This window comes from Gobius niger (genome assembly GCF_951799975.1).
Source record: "Gobius niger genome assembly, chromosome: 4".
NCBI classification, from domain to species: Eukaryota; Metazoa; Chordata; class Actinopteri; order Gobiiformes; family Gobiidae; genus Gobius; species Gobius niger.
Genome location: NC_136855.1, coordinates 5,242,856 through 5,263,020, shown reverse-complemented (window position 1 = coordinate 5,263,020; position 20,165 = coordinate 5,242,856). Strand labels below are relative to the sequence as shown.

Genomic DNA, 20,165 nt, shown 5'->3' with positions numbered 1-20,165 from the left:
TACTTGCTCCGTCGGCAAATTAAGGTCAAATTTCAAGCAATGTTAACTTTTTTGCAGTGTGGGTTGGTTATAGCGGCTCAAAAGTGGAATCATCCCAACTCTCCCCATTACAGGAACTACACTGGTCCTGATTTATGTAGATCCAGGACTTATTTCAAACTCCAGCATCTCTTCACTCCCGGCTTTCTCTGTGTCCGCGCGGAGCTCCTCTGGTTTCCCCCTTCATCCTAAAACATGCACAACAGCCTCCAGTCTGGTCCACTGTTGGTCACGTGCATGAGGACAAACGTTGGAACAGACTGACTTCGACCCTCGCTCCGACGGTCTCACTGCAGGTGTTTGACTTTTACGACGGGTTTTTAAAAAAATAATAATAATATCAGACAAAACTTTATTTAAAGCTGGAGTCGTGGGTGCGGGTCGCCCCCTGGAGGTGTGGAGGAGATAAACCTGCTGTCAGTCACCGCTGTGGCCCTGAAAACTTTATCAAACTGAATGATTTTTATGGAAAGAAAGCACATTTCTGTCTGAACACATCCGCATTTTTTATCAGAAACACAAAAGAACCAGCCATTTTTCACCAGAACCAACACCAGCTTCACCTTCACCGACTCGAAGCTCGTTACCGCCAAATCAGGCAAACGCTGAGGTCTGTGAGCACAAACAACGAGACGACCGACATCAACGCTTTCCAACACAATAGCATGTATCTGTGAAGAAAGCTCCATTTCATTCAACCAATTGTTTTCGACGTTTTTACAGATACAGGCGGCGACGTGCGGCCTAGCGAGAGGGAGGCAGATCTGTGATGGAAAACACTCTTTTCAGACGTTTTCTATATAGATGTTTTGCTCATTTTCCCACAGATTGTCCGCTAGAAGTAAAAAGCTAGCCGTTAGCATGTAGTGTCAAGCTAACGTTCCCCGTAATTATGTATCTCCATGTCTCTGGGTCTTTATTCGGTGGAAAATACATCCATAATTCAACATTCGTTTCAGTCGTTGGGGACCAGTTGGTGAAAAACTGTAAACTCAGAGATGATCAGACTGCTCCGAGTTCAGATATAGATAAAGACAGGACAGCAACGGCGCTCTCTAGTGGAGAAGTGTGGCTCAAACATAAATTTTTTTTAAAAAACACTGCACCAGCGGACGTTACTTTTGGTCACAGCCTTCAACATAGCGTTCAATTAACGTTAGCATCTTATTAGCTAACTGATCTAGTCATTTTCAAGTGGTAAGACTCACAGTAGCCAGTCGTCCAAAACCTTTTAAAGTTTCAAATGGTCTTACACACTAAATTTGGGGATCGATGCCTGAAAAGTTGGGAACTCCTTGGCCCATTTTGAGACCGCTCTGCTCTGGATAAACACAACAATTACAAGACGACATTATTTGCAAAAGCACAAGTTTGTTTTCTGTAGAGAGACGTCTAAGTATGAGCCAAAGCACAAAAACAGCCCCACAAAAACTAGCAGCAAATGTATCCGTCTCCTTAAAGCACACTGTTGCGTTATTTTATCACTTGTTTTTGAACTGTAGAAGTGAACAGAAAAACACTGTACTTTAAAATAATGCCAGCGTTTTGTCTTTTGTGCCAGTAAAAAGCTTCTGTCGCTCATACACATCTCCATATCTGGTTGAAAGCACATATCACAGACTCCTGAAGCTCCCATTTCCCACCACATCCACATCTCTCCATGTTCCAGCCTCTGTTGGCCCTCGCAGGCCGCCGTAGCACAACCATAATATAATGATAATATAATAAGATGATATCCCGGTGCTGGAAACACTAAACAATGCCTTACTCTTGAACATGTGCTTTATGTCTCTGAACAGGGCTCCACTTTTACGTGTCCATACAGATTTATGATGATTATAGCCGTGTATATGATATGATGTGACCATGTTCCTAAAGTTTCTACTGAAAAGATGTGTTCGATGCATGGATTTAAAGGACGGGTCGTTGGTTTCATCAGGTTTTGAATTTGGAAAGTGGCGACGAGTCTCTGGAAAGCCTGTAATAGTTTTTGCTCCACTCTATAATAATTCTCACTCCAGAACAGCAGGTGGCGCCGTGCACATGTCCTGCCCCACAAGGAAGAAGGTTTGTCCCCGTCGTGTTGCCGTACAAAGGGGGAGTTCAGGCCACATTTTGTTGTTTTCGAAGCTGCAAAGTTAGTTTTCCTCATTCCATGGCCTATCTTTTCATGTTTAAACATTTTGTCGGCATAAAAAGGCACGAGATTTAGCATTGAAAACTAATTTATTCCCCCATTGAATATTCGGGGCGGCTAATGGGGCATTTCGGAAACTCTTCTCTCATGACTCTCCTTCAAAACCTGATGAAACGAAGCGCTCGTCCCGATGAAGACGGTGGCGTTGTTGGGTTTCAGTGCTCTCTGTAAATGTCGAAAGGCCGTTTTTAGTCGGTTTTTTTTTCTTTTTTTTTTTTTTTACCTCATTTGGTCCCGCGTGTGTCGTGAAAAGCTCTGTCTGCGCTGCTTTGTTTGTAACATAAGAAAGTCTACGAAGATTTGGATTTTTAAACAAGTGATCATTGACCGGTTTCGAAGCATTTCCTGGTTCGCGACCTGCAGAGTGTTCGCCACAGCGCCCTCCAGTGTGCAGTGATCGTATTGATAAATCCACAGTGTGTTAATTGTCATTTTTAAAAAAGCCAAATCGAGCCATGCAGTATTTGATTTGTTGCCATTACATAAAACGATCTGAGAAGTTCATATTTAAGCTAATGCTCCCATGAAAGGCCAAATCCACCCTTTATTTAGTTTTTGATGAAGATCTGTGGCTTCTGAGGATGAACACTGGAGGGCGCTGTTTTAGCCCTTTTTTAAAAGCCTCCTGTTCAACTATGGCTTTACTACACACACAATAGTAGTCAAAGTCCTGTTCTGTGTGACTAAAACGAGACTAAAACTAAATCAAAAGTAGTTAATGAGACTGAAACTGTGACTAAAATCTACAGATACTTTTCATCAAGCTTCTTTATTTAAATAAGCATATAAATAATATTCCACTATTGCGACAGGTTACAGCAGGGTTATCCTGATTTTCCTCCTCGTAACAACTACTACTACTACTACTACTACTACTACTACTACTACTACTACTACTACTACTACTACCAATCAAATTGTATCTAATTGGCATATTTCCAGACAAGGCAGGACTGTAGAAAGTCATCAAGACAGAGATTGTTATATTGTTACAGTTACTGCAGTTTTTTTTTATCCAGTTATTTGTGGCCATTTTATGGAATTCTGACTTTTCCTCAGAACAGGAGGCTTTTAATAGGGTTGTGTCAGTGCTGGAGTGGAGCCCTATGCAAACGTCTGTGTGCACAGAAACGGTGACCTTTTAGGACCTGTCCGTAACTGTAACTCATGAATGTCTCGTCCCTTTACTGTACATGTGGATTTGTAACATACTTTGGTGTAAATATGTTTTGGGGACTTTTTTCTTTTTGTAGAGACGTTTGTTACTTGAACCGCTCCCACCGCTGTACTAGTCTTAACTTATTTTGGTTTAATAAATGATCGATATTTATAATCCTAACGGGTATCTGTGTCTCTCTCCACATGTGTCGGTGATCTTGTATATTCAGTCTGTGCGGCTCACACTTCCACACAGGTTCAAACTGAATGTATCAAAAACTAAGTGTATGATGTTAGGTCCAAAACATACAAGAGAAAGAAAGTTAAAACTCTCTCTCCCATCATTAAAAACAAATTACAGAGCTTAAACTTCAGATCTAATTTTTTATTTGAATGTCAATAGAAACAAGAAAACTCGTATTACAGTCTTAAGTTTTGTGTCACATCAACACCTCAACAAACTCCAGATACTCAGCATCAGGCTGTTAGACCTGCCCTGGGTTGTCCTATTCAAACATTAATGCAATGTATCAAAATATGTCCTGGATGAAAGTCGAGGACAGATTGGCCTGCAGCTTTTTGCACAGTTCAGTTTGTTGTACACAAGCTTAAAGCTACACCGTGTAGAATTTTACACAATAAATAAGATTGAAAAACAAGCTTTAATTTTATGACAGATATTTTCATCATTGAATAATACCTCATAAATGTACAAACAAACATGTACCATTGCTGTGAGCGGCTCTGCTCTCCTGAGACTTGACTAACTTTACCGAGAGTCTCCAGCTCGTTTCCATGGAGATGTGACTAAAGGCAGCAGGATTTGAGATTTAAACAGGGTAGGATTTCATCCAAATCCATTCTTTGTTGAGCTGGTCATTAGGAGCATGTTTTGTACTAATGTCAATAGTATAGTCCAAAATGTTACGCAGTGTGCCTTTAAGCAAAACATCAGAAATAAATGGTCACATGGCACAGTTGGTGTGAGATGTTCCCACTCCTCTTAAAGCAGTGGCACAAGCCCACAGAGTGACAATGGTAGAAATACTATATATACAGTGTAAATACATGTATGTAGAGTTCTGCGCCTATGTACAAAAAAGCAACAAAAACAATACGAGGAAAAGTCTTAGATCAGTTTAATTTATTTCATTTATTTATTAAATTTTGAGAGGATAATCCCTGCTGTCCCAGAGACAGCAGTACAGGCACCCTGACACACACACACACACACACACACACACACACACACACACACACACACACACACACACACACACACACACACACACACACACACACACACACACACACACACACCTGAAACGCACGCACGCGCACGTGCACACAGACACGCACACACAGTGTAGCAGAAGGGCATTTTTATACATATAACGAGAGGCTATAGAGTGGATAGAGGCAGGTAGATTGTTCCAGTCAACGACAGAAAAGGTTTGATTAGTGTAAGAACGAGATGGTGTTAAATATTGTCTCAAATAATCAGGATAACATTTGAATATAAATAATAATCACTGAAAATGTCGTCTGGAGGATGGAGTGAGCCAAGAGAGTTGCTGATCCAGCAGACAGTGGTGAGTTCTGAAGGGACAGGGAAGAATGAACCTACACAGAGTATTATAGATAACATGAAGTGGCTGAAGATCAGTGCCAGTAGTATTTTTGATAGACTACATCACAGTATAGGGAGTAATAATTGAGTAACGATCCGCTTTCTCCGGCAAGTCTGAAAATGTGATAAAATAAATGTAATCCACTTCCTGTGCTTCAGGACTCTGTGAGGGACAGTGACCTCAGGGCTTACGACGGCATGTGAGTGTTGTAATTTAATCAACAGAACTCTATGAAGGAAAACTGTCATTTATATAAATATACAACATGAAAGCCATGGACTTTGTGGATGTACGTGTCTTTTTGTGTGTTTGACATGTTTGATGATGTTAATGTCGTATTCTTGTTGCTCTTTTCGAGGAAGTTAGAAATGCAGAAATGAAATTTGCTTATTAGAAACTAAAGACCAACTAAAGGAAAGGAAGATGATAAAGATAGTAACTCAGGAATTAAGTAAGAACACAGAGATTATAGAATACTAAAAGAGAAACCAAATAAAGGCCCACAAACACGGACCATCTCAATAACAGCTCTCAGCTGTACAGGAGTTTGCTACTGTAGGTTCTTGAGCCGTCGTCTGTAATGTATAGTTGAAGTGTTGGATGTTAACTGGGTCTAATACCAACTCTATTGGTTTTGGTCAAAGACAAACTGCTATTGGTTTTTGAGTTTCAGAATCAACTGTTTTCGATTTAAACTGTTCAAATTGAGATGAGGTTCTCGACAAGGGGACCGTCTCTCTCCACATTTATTTGTCCTTTCTCTATAACTCTTGGTGGCCTCAATTTGTGGCATTGTGACAGCGTTTATCATCTTAAATGCTGATGAAATATTGTTTTTCATCACAACATCAACAGCCCAACATCTTCCCTCCCATCTGCACATGTTTTAAGTCAAAATAGAAATGAACTGGAACTTAAATTTCGGCTATGTCACTCCTGTTTAAACTAAATAGTTATATTCCTGCCAGGTTTGGCGCTTCTGTAGGTTTGATTCCCAAATATCAATCAACCATTTACTGCCTTTTATCGCTTTTTATTGTTTACAAAAGATTCAATCATCATTTTTTACATCTCATTTACATATAAAAACATCCACATCCAAAAATAAACCCTTCTGTGGTTCTCTTGCACCAATTATTTTGTCCAGTCTTGTGCTGCTTTACTTTCATTATTGCTAGAATCTAATAATCATCATCATTTTGTTCATTTTCAATTCAAACACATAAAAATGTTTTAATGATCCACCCTCAGCGTCTCAGGGAGTGACGGTGAGGCGCAGTCTGTCCTCCTCCTCTGTGGTTGTGGACCTCAGGGCTTGCTGTAGTTTCTCCCAGAACAGCTGTGGGTGCTGTGCGGCGCGGGGCCAGCTCAGGTACGAGCGTCTCTTCAGCAGCCTCTTCATGCGGTAATACGGAGACAAGTGACACGAGGGGATGTCCTCCAGAAAGACCAGGATCAGCACGTCCTCGCGCTCATCGAACAGACGGAAGCTACGACACACACATCTCAGTCAGAACAGAAGCTACGACACACACATCTCAGTCAGAGCAGAAACTACGACACACACATCTCAGTCAGAACAGAAGCTACGACACACACATCTCAGTCAGAACAGAAACTACGACACACACATCTCAGTCAGAACAGAAGCTACGACACACACATCTCAGTCAGAACAGAAGCTACGACACACACATCTCAGTCAGAACAGAAGCTACGACACACACATCTCAGTCAGAGCAGAAGCTACGACACACACATCTCAGTCAGAGCAGAAACTACGACACACACATCTCAGTCAGAACAGAAACTACGACACACACATCTCAGTCAGAACAGAAGCTACGACACACACATCTCAGTCAGAACAGAAGCTACGACACACACATCTCAGTCAGAGCAGAAGCTACGACACACACATCTCAGTCAGAACAGAAGCTACGACACACACATCTCAGTCAGAACAGAAACTACGACACACACATCTCAGCCAGAACAGAAACTACGACACACACATCTCCCTGTTGGTCTCTCATGAGGGGCTTCTGAACCGCTCTTTGTCTGACCCGTCGCCTAGGACCTGTTTGCCATGGGAGACCCTACCAGGGGCACAAAGCCCCCGACAACAGAGCTCCAGGATCATTCAGGCGCTCAAACCCCTCCACTACGTTAAGGTGGCGGTTCCAGGAGGGGAAACTAGAAGATCTTGTATGTAAATAATTGTTGACCCTAATCCCAGACTTGAGTGGTTAAGTCTTTAGAGACAGTACCTGGCCAGCTGCATCTCTTTGGAGCACCACTCGCTCTGTAGATATCGGCAGCTGATGACACAGATGGTTTTCCTGCTTCCGTAAACTGCTTCAGCGATGTTCTCCACAATGGGTTTCCCTGGGAATCAAATTATAAAAGCCACAATGACATCAAGATATATTTACTTGTGTTCTTGGTTGGTAAGTTGGTAAGCACCTCCGCAGCCATGTGACATTTTTGATGAAGCCAACCATTCACTGTATGAAATCCTCAACTTTCAATTTGGAGACGGTTCACTTCTACGCTGTAAACAACTTCAGTATAATGTGTGTCGGCCATCTTGATCCCTCCTCCTAGGACTGACCTGAGTCATATTTAAGAGCTTTCTAACTTGGGTTTACTTGCAACATTTTCTGACCACGAGAGCAAAGAAGAAGCTTCTGGTTCTACAAAATGGACATTATCATGTTGAACCAATCCCAAATGTTTTGCCAAACATGTTTCATGAGTCAGTGTGTACCTGGGAGGAAGTCTCGGTGGTGCAGGCACAGCCTCCAGCCCTGCTCCTGCTCCAGACGTGGCACCAGTTCTCTGTAGACCCAGGCCTCGTCCTGGCTGTTGTACGAGACAAAGGCGTCATAGTGACACGCCGCTCGCTTCTGACGGTTTCTGGAGTCATAAAGCCAGGCCAAGAAGATGTAGTAGGCGTAGGTCAGCTGAAAGCGGCTGAAGTGGAAGGTGAACGAGGCCACGAGGATCACGATGTTAACACAAGTGCTGGATATGAAGCAGATGAAGCCTATGTCCACCAGACAGGACTGCACATTCAGGTCCAGCAGCCTGGTGTTTCTACGCTCAGACGGATAATTGCACTTAAAGCTGTGAGCGTCCACGACTTGTGTTCGGCTGTTGTTTTCAATCCACTGCACGAACCAGGAGTTGTCACAGTCACATGAGAAACTGTTATGTTTCAGATCTAACTCTTTAAGACTCGGTAAAGACCTGATGACGTCTTCACTCATCACGGACAACAAGTTCCTTTGTGCATTGAGAACCTTAAGCTTTGTCAGGTTGGAGCGGATGAGGAAGTCTAGGGAGGGAAGGTTAGAGTTGTGAATCCTGAGTTGGGTTAGATTGGGGATTGGAGCAAACAGATTTGGCGACAGTTTATGAAAATCATTGTTACTAATGTCCAACATGCTAAGACGAGGTGTGTGCGTGAAGACGTCGTCGGAAAGGTTTACGAGATGGAGGTTTTGGCAGCTAAATGTCATCAGGCTTGTCAGTCCCTGAAGGAAGTTTGACGGGACATGACCCTCTTCCTCAACATTCTGCCTATCAAATATCAACGTCTCTAAACGAGACAAGTTCATGAACAGAGGGACTTTTAAAGGGGAGCTGCTATATTTCAAATGATTGTCTTCGAGATGAAGTGTTTTTAGATTCACCACATCTTTAAAAGCGCCATTGACCAGCATGCGTGTATTGAGTTCATTTGATTGCAGCTGGAGAAACATTAGATTTCTGACGCCAAAGAAGCAGCCGCTCTGCAGATCTTGTATCTGATTGTGGGCTAGCGACATGTTTGTGAGCGATTGCAAACCATTGAATGCATATCTATTAACAGTCGTCAGTTTGTTATGGGTCAAGTTAAGGCTCTTTAGATTTGGTAGATTTGGTTTTCGGAAGGCATTTCCCAAATCAAATATCTGATTCTCCTGAAGATCCAGCATTTCCAACTTAAGCAAATTGTAGAAATTACCTTTATTGAGTACTACAATCCTGTTGTTCTGAAGATACAGCTCCCTGAGGCGTTTGAACCTTCGAAAGTCCTCGTGGTCAATTTTTCTGATGCGGTTAAAGGACAGATCGAGTATTTGAAGAGAGAACAGATTCCTTGCTGCGGGTGGGACACGTCGAAGCCTGTTCCTGCTGAGGCTGAGGGCCTGTAAAGAATGAAGGAACGCAAAGGGGCTGTTTTCAATGATGTTGTTCCCTTTCAGATCCACGTCGGTAAGATTCTGACACATCTGGAATAAATTTGATCCAATGGAATTGAGTGCGTTATTACGGATCTGCAGGGATGACAGTTTTAGGAAAGAGCAGGACATGTTAATAAGCAAAACAGGCATTTGTCGCAATGAGTTTAACTTTAGGAAAGTTACGGAGGCATGAAAACTTGTGAAGAACTTTCTCCATTGGTGGATCGATGCCAGTTGGACCTTGCTGACGTCCAGAGTGGTCACATGACGGAGCAGACTGTGGTTCTGCACGGCCCACGTCAGGTTGGTCTTCACTGTGGGATTCCCAATGTTCAAATGTATTAGTTTTGGAAAGACGTCTTCTGTTACCTCAAACCTCACCAGTGGATTTCCGGACACATCGAGGGAAGTCATTTCAGTGGAGACGTTTGTCAAGTCTTGTGACCTAAAAGTGATTATGTCGTTGTTCCTAATGATCAAGTCTCTGAGCCGTGGCATGTGTTGAATGGCCAAATGAACCAGTGCAACAGTGCAGAGTTTATTGTTGGACAGATCCAGGACCAAAAGGCTGCTCAGGGATCTGAAGGCGTTTGAAGCCACCGTCTGAATGTGATTAAAGTCGATCCTTAGCTCTGTGAGTTTGGACAAACCATCGAACACATCGTCCTGGAGATCCATGATTTGATTCCTGCTCAGTGTCAGCTGTTGAAGGGAAACTAACTTAGAGAAAGAACGTTTGCCGATCAGTGAGATGGAGTTTAGTGTTAGGTCCAATGATGTTAGATTTGGGAAATGTGTAAAATTTGAAACTTGTATCTTGTTTAAGTTGTTTTTACTCAGATCAATGCTCTTCACAGAGGGAGGGATGTCTGTGGGAACCTCTGTAAGTTGGCGTTCGGCGCAAACGGCATCATCTTGGTGAAGGACACAGTTCCTGAGTGAAAATCCCCCGACGACAAAACCCCAGTTCAGTAAGAGGAAACACATTATAGTTGGCTCCATGACTGATGTCAGTACTTTAGATTTAGAGAAACTACTGTCCACTTCACTCCTAGAATAAAGACAAAAAGAGAAGTGAACACTCAGACACAGTCATCTCTGAAAACTCTGCACAGAATAAAGACTCGACCTAATGGGCTATATGCACAGTGACCCCACGTGATTTCCGCCTGGACAGTCAGCCAGAGGCTGTGCTTCCTGTCCGTCATCTCTTCCCATTAAAAATTAGCAGGTCCCACAGAAATGAAGCAATAGCTTAAGATTTGGTAAAGGACAGCGAGTAAAAGTTCGGATGTGGCTGGAGCAGGTTAAAAAATGTTACGTGAGACTTCACTGGAGGAAACTCCGTGTTCATAACGGTGGATGTTTTTGTCTTGAAGCTAACGCGGCTAAAAAAATAAAAATAAAACTAGCGCAAAGTTTTGAACGAGCCAGCGCAAAAAAGAATCGTCCTGTTAGTAGTTTAAATAATATTTACTTGTTTACATGTTATATTATCATTTTTCAACACTAGCCTTTAGCTCTAAGATAAAAGCTCCGCCCCTTACGACAGCTGGCGTTTCCTTTGGGGCTGGATTCACAGCGAACATGATGTTTGTAATACGTTGCTGTGACTGTCCATCAGTAACTCGTTGTCCTTAACCAGATCCTGAGCTATCTCTATTTTTGTGTGGGAACCTGCTAATTGTGAACGTAAACGACCAGCGACAGGAAGTGCTGCGTCTGGCTGACTGTCCAGGAAGACGTCACGTGGGGAAACTGTGCATATAGCCCATTGTATTTTTATATTTTGGGCCATTTGTTTTAAATATATTTCTTTCTCATGTAGCATCATTGTAATCTGCAGAACCAGTCAAGAGAGATGTGATGGAGAGGTCAAAATAATAAGGCAGAAGGCACTTTTAGACTCCACCGGAAAAAAGGGGGCTTCTCCTCTTCAGGTCGGTGGGGAGTCCTCGCCTCAAGTATCTCGGGGTCTTGTTCACGAGTGAGGGACGGCTGGAGCGTGAGATCGACAGACGGATTGGTGCGACATCAGCAGTGATGCTGTCGCCTCGGGGTCCCCCCAGAATAGCTGGAGGGGGTGTGCGTGGATCGGGAAGTCTGGGCATCTCTGCTGAGACTGCTGCCCCCGCGACCCGCCCCCCGGATAAAGCGGAAGAAAATGGATGGATGGATGGATGGCACTTTTAAACTGTTGTTATTGTGGATTGTTTTGACCTGGTTCATTGTTTTTCTCTGTAACTACCATATACAGCAGTGGTTCTCAACCTTTTCACCCCAACACGCACTTCCTACAGCCCATGGCACCCCTACATATTATGTTATATCTGCACTACAGAATAATCCTAATGTCTTTTGTGATAATGTCTCTCATATGAAAAGAGCTGTTCGGTAATGGTGAGTCGGGACGTTTCCCGGTGGGATCACGGTGCTTTGGGGCCGGCAGTCAGAATAAAATAATGAATTCATGACAATCTCACAGTTGTGCTTTCCAGGCCTAAAGGCTTCACCAGGGCTGCAGCAGGAGCTGGGCTGCTGTTCCAGATATAAATTAAGCAACACAAGGGTAATTGTCTTGTAAATCTATCAAAATAACGACTCTGTCTGCCGAACTCCTGCTCCTCCTCTCTCCTCAGTCTGCTTAACCCCTGGACTTGCGCTGCAGACCGCACACCTGGGTGCTGTGGTTGAAAGTTGCACATAAATCAGTTGCTGTCAGCACAAATCTGTGTTTTTTTCCCCACTTTTGCATTAAAAAGTGGTGACAGTGTTCAGTCAAACAGGCGTGATTTTGATCACATTGTTAACATGGTAGGTGTGTGGATCTCTGACAAACAATAATACAATTTAATATGGATGGATTTTTGATTGAATATTTATTTCTAAAACATTTAGCCAGCTTGAAAGTCACATATAGGCAGCTGCACTCCATCTAACTGCATGACATTAATTTTGAGAATGCCAAGGATGCAGCCTATTGTCTTTCACAGTGCACGTGCAACTACTTAACAGGGCAAACTGAAACCAGGCTTAAATACAAACATCTAATAAAACAATCAAACTTCTCAGATTGAGATGAATTTGGGCAGTACCCACCTCTGATGAAGCCTGCTCTGCGATAACGTCCTCTCTCCTGAAATTGATGATAGTTTAACCAGACACGGACACTGATCTGTTTAAGGAGGAAGTGAGAATTTATTTCCCCAATTCAGACAAAAAAATAATCGTACCAGTTAGCGGATTCGGCATCTCACCGAGTGCAAAGCATGCTGGTTAAAGGTCAGGCCTGCCCAGATCGTATCCCAAACTGTTAACATGACCGAGTGTGACACAGATATTGAATATTTTGAGTCTTAAAAATCGATGTTAAAATAATTCTTTAAGAAACGGGGACATGGCGTTACTGGGAAGAGAAAAATAACTCGTGGCCCTCATGGCTAAACCAATAAATAAATAAATATTGAAATAAATAAATATTAACTTGTTGTATTAAGTAAAGATATGTTGGTTACAAATAGCATTACTAGCTAGCTATATGTCAAACTTACTAATATAATCAATTTGTCACAACGTTGTGGATCTTTTCTTTCAGTAGTAAATGTGATGAGTACGTATGGTGGCTCAATATACAACATCGTGAGGAGGTCTCACGATGAGATATTGGACGTAGTGCTGAGTCTGGGCACAGATGAACCAGGTAAGGAAATGCCATCAGAGGAGCCGTCTGCACCGGGAGCGGCACATCAGCCACAGCCACAGGGCACCACCACCGGACACCCAGCGGAGGTGCAGCAGAAACACCACACCTCCATCCGGGCACCCAGAGGACAGCGCCCACACAGCCACAGCCAACCACCGCTCCCGGGGGAGTGTTTCACATATTTGACGATGTTAATGTCGGATTCTTGTTGCACTTTTTGAGGAAGTCAGAAATGCAGAAATGAAATTTGCTTCTTAGGCACTAAAGACCAACTTAGGGAAAGGAACATAATAAAAATAGCATTTCAGGCTAAAAAGCAGGAACACAGAAGTTACAAAATACTAAAAGAGAAACCAAATAATTGCCCACAAACACAGACCGTCTCTATAGCAGCTCTCAGTTGTACAGGAGTTTGCTATTGTAGGTTCTTGAGCTGTCGTCTCTCAAAAACAAAAACTGTTTCAGATTTAAACTGTTCAAATTGAGATGAGGTTCTCGACAAGGGGACCCTCTCTCTCCACATTTATTTGTCCTTTCTCTATATCTCTTTGTGGCCTCAATTTGTGGCATTGTGACAGCGTTTATCATCTTAAATGCTGATGAAATATTGTTATTCATCACAAAATCAACAGCCCAACATCTTCCCTCCCATCTGCACATGTTTTAAGTCAAAATAGAAATGAACTGGAACTTAAATTTCGGCTATGGATCCTGTTTAAACTAAATAGGTATATTCCTGCCAGGTTTGGCGCTCCTTTAGGTTTAATTCCCAAATATCAATCAACCATTTACTGCCTTTTATCGCTTTTTATTGTTTACAAAAGATTCAATCATCATTTTTTACATCTCATTTACATATAAAAACATCCACATCCAAAAATAAACCCTTCTGTGGTTCTCTTGCACCAATTATTTCGTCCAGTCTTGTGCTGCTTTACTTTCAATTCAAGCACATAAAAACAGTTTTATATTTTATTTTTTTAATGATCCATTCTCAGCGTCTCAGGGAGTGACGGTGAGGCGCAGTCTGTCCTCCTCCTCTGTGGTTGTGGACCTCAGGGCTTGCCGTAGTTTCTCCCAGAACAGCTGTGGGTGCTGTGCGGCGCGGGGCCAGCTCAGGTACGAGCGTCTCTTCAGCAGCCTCTTCATGCGGTAATACGGAGACAAGTGACACGAGGGGATGTCCTCCAGAAAGACCAGGATCAGCACGTCCTCGCGCTCATCGAACAGACGGAAGCTACGACACACACATCTCAGTCAGAACAGAAGCTACGACACACACATCTCAGTCAGAACAGAAGCTACGACACACACATCTCAGTCAGAACAGAAACTACGACACACACATCTCAGTCAGAACAGAAACTACGACACACACATCTCAGTCAGAACAGAAACTACGACACACACATCTCAGTCAGAACAGAAACTACGACACACACATCTCAGTCAGAACAGAAACTACGACACACACATCTCGGTCAGAACAGAAACTACGGCACACACATCTCGGTCAGAACAGAAGCTACGACACACACATCTCAGTCAGAACAGAAGCTACGACACACACATCTCAGTCAGAACAGAAACTACGACACACACATCTCAGTCAGAGCAGAAGCTACGACACACACATCTCAGTCAGAGCAGAAGCTACGACACACACATCTCAGTCAGAGCAGAAGCTACGACACACACATCTCAGTCAGAACAGAAGCTACGACACACACATCTCAGTCAGAGCAGAAGCTACGACACACACATCTCAGTCAGAACAGAAGCTACGACACACACATCTCAGTCAGAACCTTTTAATGTGTGTTGACATTTAGACACTTCACATGTGAGTCTGTAGAGACAGTACCTGGCCAGCTGCATCTCTTTGGAGCACCACTCGCTCTGTAGATATCGGCGGCTGACGACGCAGATGGTTTTCCTGCTTCCGTAAATTGCTTCAGCGATGTTCTCCACGATGGGTTTCCCTGGGAATCAAATTATAAAAGCCACAATAACATCAAGATATATTTACTTGTGTTCTTTTATACCAGACAAATAGTTATCTTGTTTAAATGGTTGGCCTGGCTGTCAGATATAATGCAGGTGTGGTGTGTGTTATCAGCTGTTGATCCTTGGTGTGTTCAGTCTGAGGTACCAGACAGGTCCATCAGACTGACCGTGCCCCCTGGTGGGTGCGGAAAGAGTACATACCATGTGCCGGAAAGTTGGTAAGCACCTCTGCAGCCATGTGACATTTCTGTTGAAGCCAACCATTCACTGTATGAGGACTCAAAAAACTAAACTTTCAGGTTAGGAACGGTTCAACTTCAGTCGATATGTGTCGGCGGCCTGTCTTGATCCCTCCTCCTTCAACTGACCTGAGTCTTATTTAAGACTTTCTAGATTGGTTCTACTTGCAACATTTTCTGACCACAAGAGCAAAGAAGAAACTTCTGCAAATGTCCTGAACTCAGTCCAGTTGACGATTGGACTTTCACTAGAGTGTTAAGCCAGTATGTTTTGGCTTGTTTGGCCTATTCCTTTAATGATCATAATAATGGCTTGTACTGGTAATGCGCTTTACAAGCCTATATTACCAAGTTTCTCAAATCACTACTGTATTCATTATTCATTCACCCCATATTTAGTGGTGGTAAGCTACTATTGTAACCATAGCTGCCCTGGTGTAGACTGATGGAAGCGAGGCAACCAGTCTGCGCCATTGGACCCTCCAATCACCACCAACCACTCACTCGCTTAACACATTCACACAGGCTGTTTCCAAACAGTCTCCCATCTAAGTACCAACGAGGCCCTTCTTAGCTTCCAAGTTCTGATGGATCGGGCAGAGCAAAGACAGTATGTTTGTGTCACACAGATCATAGACCTGGTTCCTGAGTCAGTGTGTACCTGGGAGGAAGTCTCGGTGGTGCAGGCACAGCCTCCAGCCCTGCTCCTGCTCCAGACGTGGCACCAGTTCTCTGTAGACCCAGGCCTCATCGTGGCTGTTGTACGAGACAAAGGCGTCGTAGTGACACGCCGCTCGCTTCTGACGGTTTCTGGAGTCATAAAGCCAGGCCAAGAAGATGTAGTAGGCGTAGGTCAGCTGAAAGCGGCTGAAGTGGAAGGTGAACGAGGCCACGAGGATCACGATGTTGACACAAGTGCTGGATATGAAGCAGATGAAGCTAATGTCCACCAGACAGGACTGCACATTCAGGTCCAGAAGCCTAGTGTTTCTACGCTCAGGAGGATATCTGCATTTAAAACTGTGAGCGTCCAAAACTTGAGTTTGGTTGTTGTTTTCAATCCACTGCACGAACCAGGAGTTGTCACAAACACACATGAAGCTGTTTTGTTTCAGATCTAACTGTGCAAGATTTGGAACAGCCCTGATGACGTCTTCACTGACCACAGGCAATGAGATTCTTTGTGCTTGGAGAATTTTAAGCTTTGTAAGGTTAGAGCTGATCAGGAAATCTAGGGATTGAAAGTAAGAGCTGCTGATTCGAAGTCGTGTGAGATTGGGGATTGGAGCGAAATGTTTTGGAGACAAGTCTGGAATATTGTTTACACCGATGTCCAAGTTGTTAAGACGAGGCGTTGGTGAGAAAAAGTTGTTAGTAAAGTTCAAAAGTTGGATGTTACTGCATTTAAATGTTAACAGACTGCTCAGTCCCTGAAGAAAGTTTGACGGGAAACAGCTCCTTCCTACAGCGCGCTGAAATGAAACCTGTAGAGTCTCTAAACTGGACAAGTTCATAAATGGAGGCTCTTCCAGAGGAGAGCTGTCCAAATATTTTATATGATTATTGTCTAAGTCCAGTCTTCTTAGATTTAACAAATCTTTGAAACAAGCTCTGTCCAGAGTGTATTTTCTGAGTTCATTCATTTGCAGTTGTAGATCTATTAAACGTTTGAGTCCAGAGAAGCAATCCTTCTCCAAAGTTTTTATTTGATTTCGATCTAATAACATGTTTGTGAGTGACGGCAAACCACTGAATTCACTTTTCCTGATAATTGTCAGCTTGTTCTGATTCAACTGAAGGACTTTAAGATTTGGTAAACTGCTCTGGAAAGCATTGCCCAATTCCGATATTAAATTTCCCTGTAGGTTCAAAGTTTCCAACTTGGACAAACCGACAAAAGTGCATTTATTTAAAGCTGTGACATTGTTCGACTGCAGATCCAGCTCTTTGAGACTGGTTAATCCGACAAAGTCCTGACATCCAAGTGTTTTGATGTGATTAGAGGAGAGATCGAGTGTTTGAAGAGAGCGTAGATTTCTTGTTGCCGTAGGGACACTTGTCAGTCTGTTGTTGCTGAGGCTGAGGGTGTGTAAATAATGGAGAGACTCAAAGGAGCCATTTTCAATGTGTGTGATGCTGTTTCCATTCAGATCTATCATTGGAACTTTCTGACACATCTGGAATAAATTTGTCTTGATGGAAGTGAGAGTATTTGAACGAGTTTGCAGACCTGACAGTTTTAAGATGGAGCAGGAAATGTTGATGAGCTCAGGACTGTGTTGTATAGAGTTTATAATTAATAAATATAAAGAGTGAAAAGATGAAAAGAATTTTCTCCATTCGTCGATAGATGCCAGTTGTACTGCGCTGATGTCCAGATGTTTTACCTGACTGAGCAGACCGCTGTTCTGCACGGCCCAAGTCAGGTTGGTCTTCACTGTGGGATTCCCAATGTTTAACTTTTTTAGTCTCGGAAAGACGTCTGTAGTTACTTCAAACTTCTGCAGTGGATTTCCAGACACATCGAGGAACTTGATTGTCGTCGAGACATTTGTCAAATCTTTGGAGCTAAACGTGGCTATACTATTGTTTGCAATCATCAGGTTTGCCAGTTTCGGCATGTGCCGTATGACTAAATTCACTTCTGCAACTGTCCGGAGTTTATTGTTGGATAGATCCAGAACCATAAGGCTCCTCAAGGATCTGAAGACGTTCGGAGACACTTTCTCAATGTGATTCCAGCCCATTTTCAACTCTAAGAGTTTAGATAAACCATCAAACACATCGTCCTCAAGTTGGCCCAGTTTATTTCTGCTCAGTACCAAACGTTTGAGGGGAGCTAACTTGGAAAAGGTGCGTCTGCCAATGTTTGAGATAGAGTTCTGATTTAAGTCTAGTGCTGTTAAATTTGGGAAATGTGTGAAGTCTGAAAGTTGTATTCTTGAGATGTTGTTGTTGCTGAGGTCAATGCTCTTCACGAAGGAAGGGATGTCTGTGGGAACCTCTGTGATATGGTGTTTGGAGCAAACAGCATTTTCATTCAAAAGATAACAGCTTCTGAGGGAAAATCCCCTGACGATGAAGCCACAATTACTCAAGAAGAGGAAATATCTAATAACTGGCTCCATGATTAATCCCAGCACTGAAGACTCGTTTTTTAGACAGTGCTTCCTGTTTCAACGCACTGCTGGAACACAAAGAAAGAAGTAAACATTCAGCAGCTGCTAAATTCCTGTAGCACATGATTACAAGGTACAGTTGAGAATTTATTCCTGAATGTTCGCTTTAGTGTTGTAGAGATGAATAGAATTCAAACCAATTATTATACTTTATCTCTGGACAAAACGAAACACATCCCCTTCACTCATGCATCTGAGGGGAATGGATGATGATATTTTGTTACAGGCACTTTCTTAAAAACTGGCGTTCAACACCCTTGGTCAAAGCAGGAGGTGGAGTCTCATCCCTCTGCATAATGGCTCTTCATTGGTGGCTTCTGCCATGAGTCACATTGTCCCTCCTTCAGTTAGGATTGGTCACATGATCAAATAATGAAGATAATACATATCTAATAACAAATGTCTGTGTGTACTGTATTTGATCAGTTATCGATTACCAGTCTTGGGAATAACGGCGTTTAAGTATAACGGCACTACTAATAGCGCTACATTTTCGGTAACGGAGTAATCTAATTCCAACGTTACAACGCCGTTATTGTTAGTGGAAAAACAAAGTGGCACGTTTCTATTGGGCTGAATGAGCGCCACGGTGTCAGCTCACTGAAGCTGTATTTCATGCTGCTGGAGCATGGAGAGCAGGGGAGAGGGTGAGTCTCTCTTTGTTGATGCCCCTTCATCACTCAGCGTCCTCTGCCTCTCCAGGATCCAGGACAGGGACAGCTGCACAGTCTGCACCTTAGTCTGTGCTATGTCTGTGCAGAGTGTTGCATCATGTGCTCTGTTCCAAAAACTACTTCCTCGTGTCCCCGACTCACGGCTTGCCGTCCCCACAGTTACTATGAACAGCTTTGACATGATAGTTCTTTGACATATAGCAACTTTTTAATTTTTTAATTTTTTTAACAGTAACACAAATAGTCACTTTTCCTGGCAACAAGTTACTACGGAGTGTAATTAAGTTACTTTTTGAAACAAGTAGTGAGTAACTACTTTTTTAAAGTAACGTTCCCAACACTGTCTATTACACAGAGTGAATCATTGATCATAGAAACACTGAAATAGATTACAACAGTTATAAAGATAGATATAAGAGATAAACATGGAATATACTCAAACTAAAGACCTCCTGCAGGACTACTCTAACGGATTGTTTTTGATTAGATCTGTAGGTTGGCTTTGAGACAGAAACTGCAGAAATATCCTTTAGAAAAGTTCTTTCTATTTTCATATTTTACATTTTACCTTATTGTACTTCAAACACAAGCATTCTACTCACCTCTGAGAGAAGCGTGTGCCGTGCAGTAGTCGCCTCTCGCCCCTGCTTCATTCAAATGACCAGTTCATCAAAGAGCACTGGGTAGAAACTGCGCTCTTTTTTAGGAAGTTGCTTGACTCTAATGTGAATTTATAATGAGCAGTGGACGGACTGTTTTTTTATGACTCAGACTCAGATTATATATTTAATAATATATTTCTAATAGTGAAACCAGTTTATTGTAACACTCTTCATGACCTAAAGAACCTTATCCTTCTGTTCTGAGGGAAACTTATGCAGAGAACTGCATTATGGGAGTTGTAAGGTGACACGTCCTCGCTCCCAACGCCTTCTAGTACTAATCAGATTTCACATTACATTGCATGAACCTTTAACATTTATGTTTTCAACCAAAACCTTTTAGTGGAGTTTTCCGCGACCCGCAAGTCCAATCCTTGCATGTGCAGAGGTCAGTGGCGGCTGGTGATGTGAAAACCAGGGGGGGCTGTTGCCTCCATAGATGTA

At 42.8% G+C, this 20,165-nt stretch overlaps 3 protein-coding genes across 3 annotated transcripts; all 3 read right to left on the bottom strand.

The window, feature by feature from the left end:
- Window positions 1-6,247: 6,247 nt before the first annotated feature.
- Window positions 6,248-8,858, bottom strand: LOC306962323 (toll-like receptor 13; the record flags this gene model as incomplete). The annotated part of the gene is made up of 3 exons (XM_079555443.1): window positions 6,248-6,515; window positions 7,296-7,413; window positions 7,796-8,858. The coding sequence occupies 3 exons, from the start codon at window positions 8,856-8,858 to the stop codon at window positions 6,281-6,283; spliced, it is 1,416 nt and encodes a 471-aa protein (XP_079411569.1). The 3' UTR covers window positions 6,248-6,280.
- A 484-nt stretch (window positions 8,859-9,342) lies between these two features.
- Window positions 9,343-10,302, bottom strand: LOC306962322 (uncharacterized protein; the record flags this gene model as incomplete). Its single annotated transcript, XM_079555442.1, has 2 exons — window positions 9,455-10,302; window positions 9,343-9,350 (listed from the first exon to the last, which is right to left on the bottom strand). Exons 1-2 carry the CDS (start codon window positions 10,257-10,259, stop codon window positions 9,343-9,345), a joined length of 813 nt encoding a protein of 270 aa, XP_079411568.1. The 5' UTR covers window positions 10,260-10,302.
- Window positions 10,303-13,931: 3,629 nt separating this feature from the next.
- LOC306961638 (uncharacterized protein) lies at window positions 13,932-19,783 on the bottom strand. The gene is made up of 4 exons (XM_079554480.1): window positions 19,662-19,783; window positions 15,868-18,393; window positions 14,825-14,942; window positions 13,932-14,197 (listed from the first exon to the last, which is right to left on the bottom strand). Exons 2-4 carry the CDS (start codon window positions 18,332-18,334, stop codon window positions 13,963-13,965), a joined length of 2,820 nt encoding a protein of 939 aa, XP_079410606.1. The 5' UTR covers window positions 18,335-18,393; window positions 19,662-19,783; the 3' UTR covers window positions 13,932-13,962.
- Window positions 19,784-20,165: the final 382 nt, after the last annotated feature.